The sequence below is a fragment of the Dendropsophus ebraccatus genome, chromosome 10, assembly GCF_027789765.1.
Source record: "Dendropsophus ebraccatus isolate aDenEbr1 chromosome 10, aDenEbr1.pat, whole genome shotgun sequence".
Classification (NCBI taxonomy): domain Eukaryota; kingdom Metazoa; phylum Chordata; class Amphibia; order Anura; family Hylidae; genus Dendropsophus; species Dendropsophus ebraccatus.
In genome coordinates, this window is record NC_091463.1 from 43,675,830 (window position 1) to 43,687,991 (window position 12,162).

The following is a 12,162-nucleotide window of genomic DNA, read 5'->3' on the forward strand; positions in this document are numbered from 1 at the left end:
TATATTCAGATTTCTATGCATCATTCAAGTCTTGTATTAAAAAAAAAACCTTATACAATACTTTAACTGCATAGAGAACAGGTTCAGCTCCTGAACCCACTCTACAGTATAAGTGACCACTGTAGAATCTGTAGCACAGATATAGTCAATGGCTGAGCATATGCATTAAATGCAGGTGGTGCACGCCTCACCTTACCAGACCCAGGTAGGAATGGAAAAAAAAAAAAAAAAAAAAAGGCATCTGGAGACAGCACATCCCGAAAATTTGTAGAGTTTAATCACTCCAATGTAACGTTTAAGCGGATTTACAGCACAGTGTACAAGCTGGGTATATATGTGGTCAAACAAGTGTGCAATTAATGAGCAATTCATTTATCAATAAAGTCAAAATATTACAAAAAAAAAAATGTGTATTTGTGCACAAAACAATATAGATGTGGATCAAGTATGAACTACCACTGTAGAACCGCCATAAAAAGGCACATCCACAATCATGAAAGGGGTTATCCAGCGCTACAAAAACATGGCCACTTTCCCCCCTACTGTTGTCTCCAGTTTGGGTGGGATTCCATTGAAGTAAATGGAGCTTAATTGCAAACCACACCTAAACAGGAGACAACAGTAGGGGGAAAAGTGGCCATGTTTTTGTAGCGCTGGATAAGACATGAGTGTATACAAAACAGCCGAGGCTCAAACACAAAGGCAATCCCAAGAACTTTATCAAAACTGCAATGACTTTAACAGAAAATGCTTTGCTTTGTGTAAAACCAATATAATATATAAATACAAGATAATACAATGGCTGCACTGTATTTTTGGCGACCAACACATGAAAAAAGGTGAAAAACCTGTAAATTGGCTGCTCACAGGGCAACTGAATAACTAAACTTCTTGTCAGTGCTGTCTAGCAGATCATCTAGGCATTTGCCAACGATTACCTCTATATGTGTGCGTGTGTACGCACAAAAGGGAAATGTCAAACAATATACTGTAAAAAAAAAAAAAAACATTTCAAACAGGAAAAGGGACACAATTAGATAGATGCTTAAAATTATTTAGATAACAAAATGAGAAGACACCTTATAGCTTTCAAATCTGCATTTGTGCACTGCCCCAGTCCATAAGCGGCTACTGTCTCAGAGTGTGTGTGTGTGTGTGTAAAACTTATTTTTACTGCCATTTAAAATGGTTTCAAAATGTTAACCTAGAGGTACATCAGCTGGGGTGGTGATGGGGCACAGACATAGTATTGGCAGTAATTGTCTATGAAAACTGCTGCCACACTTTAAACACAGAAAACCATGCGTGTCTACATGTGGCTTCTCTCTATGCTGTGTGTGAACACTCCCTAATACTAGAGTGTCATAGGCCAGAGCTCCACAGTTTATCCCAGGTAATAATGGCAGATATTTTAGCCACAGAATGCAGAGCCATGTCTTTCTATAAGGCTGCCTGATGTATATGTATGTGTGCAAATACAAAATCTAAGTATTCAACTGTTTTGAACTATTTCATAATTTCGTCACATATAAGGCTGAATTGAAATTGCACACAATTAGGGTTTTTTATATTATGAAGGCCCCTCATGCATAACAAAATTGCATAAAATCTCAATCTACTTATTGCATGTGGAATTGCAATATACTATTTTAGAGCCTGAGCCATGGGCTCCATACACAATGTAAGCCACAGCCACAGCTCCCTAAGCATGTACAAAGCACTTCTCCTCTTATTTGTTCTGTAAAATTAATATAGATCTGAAATTGGAGGCACATAAAAGGTATGTTAGAGGCAACATGCACCTCAATGGGATCATTATTACATACAAAACTGAGCTTTTATACAGCTATCACATAAAACCTCAAGAATTAATGACATTTATTAATGGTTTCCTTCTAGTCACACCTGTAGTGACCAAGGTACTGGCCAAAAGAACTCTCCAACCCATCCTTATTGCTTGGCTCTTTCTTCGCTTACTGCAGCTATAACAAATAGCCAAACCTATGAGTCCCAAGAGAGCACTGCCTCCACATACTGCATGATAGAGCTCAGAACCAAGCAGCAGGTCAGTACCAGCATCCCTCTCTGGGCAGCAAAACCGTGGCAGACGCAAGGAGGCCATTGACCAGAACAACACATGAAAGTGGGTGGAGGTATTTTTTATGTAGATTAATGACAACAGGTGCTGAACAACAGCAACTTAAAGGGGTTGTCCAGGCTTTCATAAACAATGACTGTTTTATCCCAGGAACAGCCCCTCTCTTGCCGTTGGTCAGGGTGTGGTGTTCTAGCTCAATTCCACTGAAGTGAATAGAGCTGAATTGCAATAACACATACAACCTTGGGACAGATGTGGTGTTGTTTTGGAAAAAAGTTGTGTTTCTTTAGAATGAACAATAACCCTTTTAACTAGGACTTAGTAATGTGGTCTGCTGTACTTGAGTCCAGTTAAAGGAATTATTCAGGATCAGAAAAAGCACCACCCCTGTCCCCAGGTTATTTATGGTATTACAGCTCCATTCACTATAATGGAACTAAGCAGCAAAACCCACACCCAAACTGAGGACAAGTTAGGTGCTGTTTCTGGAAGAAAACAGCCATGTTTTTCTAACAACCCCTTTAAATTAGTGTATGTTAACAGGGATTAGTCAAATCATAAGGACTTAGGGTATGTGCACACTATGGAATCCGTGCGGATAACTTCCCGTGGATTCTGCCGCTCGGCCTTCTTGAATCTCTGCCCGTCCCATTGGCTCCATTCTATGTTCAGGCGGATATCACCATTGGCCCAAAGAATTGACATGTCCGTCTGAGCGTAGAATGGAGTCTATCAGACGGGCTGAGATTCAAGTGAGAGCAAGTGGCACAATCCACGGAAAGTCATCTGCACGGATTCTGTAGTGTGCACATACCCAAACTGACTACCTTTAGGATATTGAAATGGCTGGGGCCTGCTGCAGTATGCCAAAGTGTATGTTAATATTTTTGTGGAATGCTAACAGACAGCTGTGACACACTGCATAAACATGAGAACTAAGGCTGCATTCACACATTCCGTGTTTCATACGGAACACGGACGTGGCATGCCTGTAACGGAGTCCTCCCCGCACAGCAGCATCTCTGATATGATGCTGGGAGCAGGGGAACTGTATAGATATGCGCTGCGCTGTAATGAAGCAGGCACACAGCTCTGTCATTACAGCATGGCGCATATCCATACAGTTCCAGCATCATATCAGAGATGCAGACCTAGAGAAAGAGGGGTGTGGGGGGGGGCCAGTGGGTTTGGTCCTTTGACAGAGGGGTTGCAGGGCCATTCTGTGGCCCCCCCTCCCCTTTTGTCGCCTGCTTTGTGGGGTTGGCAGTCGCTGACCAGCAAAGTGTTATTTTAACGTAGGGACTGTTTTAGTGTGGGCCAGAAGACCTGCACGTGGTACATGAGGCAATATGGTTTGATCAAATTATATATCAACATTCTGGCGTTGGTTTTTAAAGTGACTGTACATCAGGCCCAGGCAAAAGCACTGGAGGCGGGCCGACCCACCCTTAGTGGGAAGAAACCCCAGCCCCTCCATGACGTGACTCCATTAGAATCAATGGAACCCTATCAGAGGGGCTAGGGTTTCCTCTCAACTAAGGGTGGGTCGGCCCGCCTCCATTGCTTCAGCCTGGGCTTGGTGGTACAGTCACTTTAAATGTAGCCGAGAGGCATTAGTATCAGCCATGGGTGTGAGGTGCAGCCACTTCTCTTTCTCTCTAGGTTTGCATTTTGTGTGAATGAAGCCTAAGACTAGGTTTACAACATGTCTGCCCTTTTTGACATATACATTTAACCCTTTTTCATTTCTGTTGTTTTCCTCCACATTCCACTTAAAAAAAATTGAGGTGACTTTTGAGTCATTGGGGTGATCCTCAGTTGCTTCTGTCAGGATAAATTGTTCCATCAAGGCTGGTGGGGTTATTCTGGGGTGGGGTTGTCGGGTCATTAAAGGGGTTATTCATCATAAATCTTTTTCTTTCAAATCAACTGGTTTCGGAAAGTTATATAGATTTGTAATTTACTTCTATTTAAAAATCTCAAGTCTTCCCATACTTGTCAGCTGCTGTATGTCCTGCAGGAAATGTTGTTTTCTTTTCAGTCTGACACAGTACTCTCTGCTGCCACCTCTGTCAGAGGCAGGAACTGTCCAGAGCAGCAGCAAATCCCCATAGAAAACCTTTCCTGCTCTGGACAGTTCCTGTCTCAGACAGAGGTGGCAGCAGAAAGCACTGGGTCAGAAAGAATACACCACTGCCTGCAAGACATACAGCAGCTGATAAGTATGGGAAGACTTGAGATTTGTAAATAGAAGTAAATTACAAATCTATATAAGTTTCTCAAACCAGTTGATTTGAAAGAAAAAGATTTTTGCTGGAGTACCCCTTTAAAACTACATGATGAGGATGCAGATTTTTGTGTTTGCACAGAGGTGCATTTTGGCTCATACTAGTGTAAAATCAGTCAGTTTTCTGCTAATAATTTAGGTTCTTTTCACACATTTCTGTTTTGTCTGGCAGTAGCATACATCTGTGGATTCCCTGACAAATACTTGTACCCAGGGGCGTAGCTACGATTCAATGGGCCCCACAGCAAAACATTTTAGGGCCCCCTACCCTAAGCACAACACAAAGCATTGCGTACGCACTGATAACCCCTGACTTCTGCAAGGAGATCTGCACATTTTCCTTTCCTACTTGATTGCCAGCTGGAGAACAGAGGTCAGGGGTTATCAGTGCAGTGAAGCAGAGATCTCTGTCTTCTGCTTGTTAACCCTTTTTTTGTGTTGCAGCATGTAAGTAAACATTGGATCATTTACACATTGCAGTACATAGCAGAAGGACACACGCTCTTACCTTCTCCCCCAGGCCCCCCTCCTGCAAGGGCCCCATAGCAACTGCCTACCCTGCCTCTATGGTAGCTACGCCCATGCTTCTACCATGTATCATACATAGAGTCTTGTGTTAAAAAATACATACTGAAATACATATTTGGAATACTTTTTCAACTGGAATTTGCTCTATGCAATAGTGTAGAGAAAAAATGTATTATAGATAGCATTTGGATTTTTGGATCACGTAAGCATCCATAATTTTGGACGCTCCCATAGACATATGGGGGCATCCGTGGCGGAATTACGGACAAAATAAAATAGATTCTATAATTTCCTGACTTGAGATGAGCGAACTGGGTTCGGGTTGGAGTCCATCCGAACCGAAACGATCGGCACTTGATTAGCGGTGGCTGCTGAACTTGGATAAAGCTCTAAGGTTGTCTGGAAAACATGGATACAGCCAATGACTATATCCATGTTTTCCACATAGCCTTAGGGCTTTATTCAAGTTCAGCAGCCACCGCTAGTCAAATGCCGAAAGTTCGGGTTCGGATCGACTGTTACCCGAACCCGGTTCGCTCATCTCTATTCTTGACCTATTTTCCAGAAGGGCACCCTTCAGGGTAAAATCCCATGCCCAATAGAACCCTATGGGTCAGGAAATCCTACCGGAGGAAGGGGGCCTCACACACTCAATCAGGGAACCACTATATGGCCGTGCTGTGGGCATCACATATATTTAGATGGTCTCTGGTCTTGGTGCCTGTATCTAAGAGGCAAGCTCTAATAGCAGGCTGCAGTGAGGCCACTATAGGTGCTGTATAGGCGCACACTATATGACGACAGCTCGGACACACGATTGTAGAAGCATGTCTTTTGTATTCTAGGTATGAATGTTATGGAGGTGTGGCCTAATTATTAAGGGTGTGGCCATCGTGCCATGATTTGCTGTGACCCTTCACCTAGTCTGCAGCTATACAGTCAGCGATATAGGACCAATGGGTATGAACCAGGTCTACATGACTGAAAGGGGAGACCATCCCAGCATCACGAACTTCAGCCGAGACATCGTCCCTTCCCACAAGAAGTCTGCCAAGTGTAAACATGGCGGCCGCGGCGTCACTGCCCTCACTACTAGTGACGTAATCAGCGCGCTCCCTAGACGGATTTTGGTCACGACTAGTTGTTTCCCGTCATACGTCATCTCATGCGCGCCCCCTAGAAGGGAAGGAAGATGGCGGCCTTCGGTATACTAAGCTACGAACACCGGCCACTGAAGAGACCCCGGTTGGGACCGCCGGACGTGTACCCCCAGGACGCCAAGCAGAAGGAGGTAAGTACGGCAAGAGGAGGCAGCGCTGAGGAGCTCCACTGAGGAGGGGGGAGCTGCTCTGTAAGGAATTGTGGGGAATAAAGGAGGAATGCCAGGAGAGCTCAGCTACTGTACGGGGGGGCTGTGAGGAGAGAGGGGGCATAGAGAGCAGGAGGAGGGCTGCAGCCGGACCAAGGGCACCGCAGGACAATGGGAAGAGGCAGCTGCCGATAGGGGGCGCGCTGTCGAGCTTCTGCCTTCTCAGCCATTGGTGGAAGCAGACAGGGCGGGGCTTACACTGATACTGTTTATCTTTGTGGGTCACTTTGATCCCAGTGTGAGCTAAGCATTCACAGTAGTAGCATCTCCGGCAGACATCAAAACTCTCCTTGTTGTTCATAGCAACCAACACTGTTCCCAGAGCATTTTAAAGGGGTTATCCAGCACTACAAAAACATGGCCACTTTTCCCCTACTGTTGTTTCCAGTTTGGGTGGGGTTTTAAAACTCAGTTCCATTGAAGTAAATGGAGCTTAGGGGGAAAAGTGGCCATGCTTTTGTAGCGCTGGATAACCCCTTTAAGAAATGAAAGCTAACATCCATCTATTCAGCAACTTTCCTACTGAGGACTAGAGATGAGCGGATTTCCCGAAGTTCAGGTTCATACGAACCTGAACTATCGGCATCTGACTCCCGCTGTCTGCCGGCTCCGTGCAGCAGGTGGATACAGCCTATGCTAATGGCTGCATCCCAGTTTTCTAGGCGTTCCGTAGGCTGTATCCACCCACTGCACGGAGCCGGCAGACGGCGGGAGTCAAATGCCGATACGAACCCGAACTTCAGGAAATCCGCTCATCTCTACTGAGGACCAACAACTTAAACAGGACTATATGACTGGGTGGGAGACTTACCTAAATAAGACTATAGCTAAGGGGCTCTGGTAGATAATCTGGTACAGGCAGCCCAGTCTTCCTGTATATCCTATAGGGAAAATCAATATGAGATCCCGTTTTTACGGTATCATACTTCTGATCTTTTACACTGCCTATACCTGACCGCTCCTCAGGAGTGCAGGAGGGGTCTTTCAACTGGAAGATGCCTTCCACATGTTTTCTGAGAGAGCCATCTGTCAAACCTTACTGGTTGGGTATACAAGGGTTGTTGGTGCCAGTTACTGACCAAGTTATCCACCTACAGTGACTGGCCTTTGATCCACCTATATATAGTCTTAATGTCCCCCCTAAAAATATATGTAAAAATACAACCAGGCTGCTCCTCCATATTTCAACGTCTACTAGTGGTTGAATTGAACAACTGAATACTAGAGGTCTGAAGATTGGAACATTTATTTGCCTCCCATGAGGACCAAGTGTCAGAAAACATGGTCTCCTTGTGACTTAGTATGTGACATTTTGTAAAAAATTATTTAACCTATTGTATAATGTAATATTATATAATTAAAGGGGTTGTCCGGCGATAAAAAATTATTCACAGAATAACACACATTACAAAGTTATACAACTTTGTAATGTATGTTATGTCTGTGAATGGCCCCCTTCCCCGTGTTTCCCCCCACCCACGCTAGACCCGGAAGTGTGGTGCATTATACTCACCGCATCTCGTGTCGTCCACGGTCTCCGATCCTCAGCAGTGACGTCTTCTTCGGGAGGCCGGCGGATCTTCCCGAGTGCCGGCCGCCCTCTGCAGCGTCATCCGAAGCTCAGCCGCGATTGGCTGAGCATAACTGTGCTCAGCCAATCGCGGCTGAGCAGCTGATGACGTGGCCGCATATTAGGAGGCTGGAGAATATCACTGCGAGTCATGACAATAGGATCAACAAGTTTTTGAAGATTTGGGAACCCTGGGATACCTATTATGAGCTGAGCTGCCCCACTCCACCTAGTAGCGCCGCAAGCTTTGTACTACATATGTCTTTTTTAGAGATGAGCGAACCTCGAGCATGCTCGAGTCCATCCGAACCCGAACTTTCGGCATTTGATTAGCGGTGGCTGCTGAAATTGGATAAAGCCCTAAGTCTATATGGAAAACATGGATATAGTCATTGGCTATATCCATGTTTTCCAGACAACCTTACAGCTTTATCCAAGTTCATTAGCCACTGCTAATGAAATGCCGAACGATCAGGTTCGGATGGACTCAAACCTGAACACGGTTCGCTCATCTCTAGTCCTTTTGTATCTGTTGTGTCTGTGTCTTTCCTTTTGGTTGATTGTTGTATTTTATGTGTTGTTTCTTTCGCAGTTGGTTGTGGAGCCTTGTTTCTACTGGTGTATTAATCTTACTGTTAATGTTGATCCTACGGGAGTAGTGAACTATGGCTTCGGCTCACAGTCTTATTGATTTTCTATAATTTATGGTGTAGCTATGTGCTGGATAATGAGTATCTGTTTACTGGAGTGTAGTGTAGGTTTAGATCTCTGCTTGCTGACTGTAAATGAAAACACTCTAGTTTCATCCAGACTCTAAGAACATCCACAACACTTACAATATGCAGAGCTGAGACACAAAGACAGGTACATATGCCTGCATTCACTGACAGCAAGCAGAGATAGAACTATGCGACATGGAGAGAAGGCAGCTACTGCACATCACACCTATGGCTGATACTAATGCTGCTCGGCTAATTTTAAAAACTAACGCCAGGAAGTTGGTACATAATTTGATCAAACCATACTGCCCCGTGTACCACGTGCAGGTCTCCTGGTTCACACGGGTCCCTACGCTAACTCCACACTGTGTCAGTCAGCGACTGCCAACCCTGCAAAGCGTGCACATGCAGGGAAGAAGGGCAATGGAATGGCACTGCAAACCCAATGTCAAAAGACCAAACCCAAAATGCCCCACCAATTCCCAGCCGGCACCACCGGCGGAAAGGGCTGCCCCCAAGCAACACAAGCATGAATATGGTATTACACTCACTACCACTGCTGCATACAGAATGGGAAAAACATGGAGGTAGGGCTGGGCGGTATACCGTGAAAATACCGATACCGTCACTGGCGTCGGTTAACCGACCTCAACTTTGCCAGGACGGTATCTGCGGTATTTTCACTTTCATCTCCCTGTCTGAGCCCTGATCCCTGCACAGGTTGGAGGATGTCTGTGTGCTGTGTATGCAGGGACGCACAGACAACACATAGGAGACTGCCACTGTGTGTCAGAGCGCGCCCCGCATCACCCGCCCGACACAGCACAACGGAGCCGCCACCCGCCCGTCCCCGCATCCCCCAACCTCCTGGCGTGTCAGCGCGCCCCGTGTCACCCGTCCAGCACTGTACACCGCCCCTGCTCGTCTCAGCCAGTTCCCGCGGCCAGAACATGCCTCTCTCAGCAGCCCGGCACAGCACAGCGGAGCCGCCATCTGCACGTCCCAGCGCCCCTGTCACCTGCCCGGCCTCTCAGAGCATCACGGCCAGTCCCCTATGTGCTGTCTGTGCGTCCCTGCACACAAGACTTCCTCCAACCTGTTCAGCAACCCATGAGAAAAAGAGCAACGTTTCTGACCACAACCGTGGTCTTTTCTCAAGCCAAATAACATTTGGCTTGAGAGAAGACCACGATTGTGGTCAGAAACGTCGCTGTTTTCGACATAAATGTAAAAAGGTGTAGATTTATTTACAAAGCAATTGGCATCTCTTCTAGGGATAGAAGAGATAGATAGATAGAAGAGAGATAGAGAGATAGATCTATCTATCTATCTCTCTCTCTCTTCTATCTATCTCTCTCTCTCTTCTATCTATCTCTCTCTCTCTTCTATCTATCTCTCTCTCTCTTCTATCTATCTCTCTCTCTTCTATCTATCCATCTCCTATCTATCCATCTCCTATCTATCCGTCTGTCTATCTCCTTCCTATCTATCTATTATCTATTGATCAATCAAGGAGATAGAGAGATAGAAAGATAATAGATACATAGGAGATAGATAGATTGGTATGGCCAAGTGGGTGTGGCTTGTAAAAGGGGGTGTGGCTTACAAAGGGGGCGTGTCATAGTTATCGTCCAATTATCGTTACCGCAGCTACATATGCGATAAACCGCGATATTGATTTAGGCCAATATCGCCCAGCCCTACATGGAGGTACTGACATGTGAGCACAGGTATATCCTCCTAATTTGCGTCACATGGGTCTTATGAAGGGGAGTGCCAGCCGCTCAGAAAAGGGAGAAAAACATAAAATGCGACATGGAGAGAAGGGAGCTACTGCACATCACACCTATGGCTGAGATAGAACTATAACTTTTCATATTACAAAAAATGTTTGCTCAGGGATACATGTAAGTCTTTAAAAGCAGCACAGGTGCATGGAGCTGATGCAGATGTCGTTCCCTGGCGGTTGGGTTACCAAGTCAATAGACAGCTAACCTGGCCCCCAGAGAGGAGATCACATGTCCTGTGAATACAGAGGGAGGGGGGAAGAGGAAGCTGAGCGTGTTCAGAGTGGACCCAGAGTAGAGTATTTTACACATCCAGAGAAGATAAATCTGAGAAAAAAACAGGGAAAAGGGTGCAAAATATAAGGTATATTATACATAGAGTGGTTTTTGGAAGGGGGATCATTTAGAATATTGTTTTTGTTACCTGGATAACCCCTTTAAAGGAGAAGTTTGGCGAAAACTTTTATTAAAGTATTGTATTGCCTCCGAAAAGTTATACAAATTACCAATATACATTATTACGGGAAATGCTTATAAAGTGCTTTTTTCCTTGCACTTACTACTGCATCAAGGCTTCACCTCCTGGATAAAATGGTGATGTCACGACCTGACTCCCAGAGCTGTGCGGGCTGTGGCTGCTGGAGGGGATGATGGCAGAGGGATGCTCAGTATCCCTCCAGTGCCCTGTGTCCCTCAGTGTCCCCATGCCATCATCCTCTTCAGCAGCCACAGCCCACACAGCTCTGGGAGTCGGGTCATGACATCACCATTTTATCCAGGAAGTGAAGCCTTGATGCAGTAGTAGGTCCAGGGAAAAAAGCACTTTATAAGCATTTCCCGTAATAAGTGTATATTGGTTATTTGTTATTTGTAACTTTTCGGGGGCAATACAATACTTTGATAAAAATTTTCACCAGACTTCTCCTTTAACCCCTAGACGACCCAGGGCGTATAGTTACGCCATGGAAGTCTGTCCCCAGACGACCTAGGGCGTAACTGTACGCCCTGGGTGTTTCTCCCGCTATGAAGCGTGCTCCGGAGCGGAGCGCGCTTCACAGCAGGTGGGGGCCGGCTGCAATCAGCAGCCGGGACCTCACCGGCAATGACACGCTGCAGCGATCGCGCTGCCGCGTGTCATCAACTCCTTAAACGCCACGATCGCAGCGCGACCGCGGCGTTTAAGTGTAAGTGACAGGGGAGTCCCCAGTCACTTACTGATCGGGACCCCCGCAGTGTGACTGCGGGGGTCCCGATCGGTAAAACGGGCCACCGGAGGTCTCTCGCCTGCCTCCGTGCGGTCCGATCGGCGATCTGCTACACTAAGTGCAGGCTCAATGAGCAGATCGCCGATAACACTGATCAATGCTATGCCTATGGCATAGCATTCATCAGTGTAGAAGTCAAACTAATCTATGTAAAAGTCCCCCCAAAGGGACTTCAAATGTGTAAAAAAAAAAAAAAGTTAAAAACACTATTACACTACCCCAAAACCCCTCCCCCAATAAAAGTTGAAATCACCCCCCTTTCCCATTATATAAATAAAACATATAAAAATAAATAAACAAATAAACATATAATATACTGTAGCGTGCGTAATTGTCCGATCTATTAAAATATAACAAGCGTCATTGCGAACGGTAAACGGCGTACACGAAAAGAGGGAAAAAAGTGCGCGGATTACCGATTTTATGTTACATTATATCTAAAAAAAAAAATAATAAAAAGTGATCAAAACGTCCAATCTTCACAAATATGGTATTAATAAAAACTAGAGATCATGGCGGAAAAAATGACACCCCATACA

General features: G+C 45.4%; 2 protein-coding genes across 4 annotated transcripts in view; one reads left to right on the top strand and one right to left on the bottom strand.

Moving 5' to 3' along the window:
- LOC138766400 (G-protein coupled receptor 143-like) overlaps positions 1 to 5,601 on the bottom strand; it is a 69,188-nt gene extending 63,587 nt beyond the window's left edge. The window contains exon 1 of the mRNA XM_069943982.1: positions 5,541 to 5,601. Within this exon, the coding sequence (XP_069800083.1) occupies positions 5,541 to 5,601 (61 nt within the window). The remainder of the gene's footprint in view (positions 1 to 5,540) is intronic.
- Positions 5,602 to 6,089: 488 nt separating this feature from the next.
- The window catches only part of MED12 (mediator complex subunit 12), a 70,990-nt gene continuing 64,917 nt past the window's right edge, over positions 6,090 to 12,162 (top strand). For all 3 annotated transcript variants that reach the window (XM_069985669.1, XM_069985670.1, XM_069985671.1), the window contains exon 1: positions 6,090 to 6,204. In XM_069985669.1, the coding sequence (XP_069841770.1) occupies positions 6,106 to 6,204 (99 nt within the window). In that variant the 5' untranslated portion in view covers positions 6,090 to 6,105. The remainder of the gene's footprint in view (positions 6,205 to 12,162) is intronic.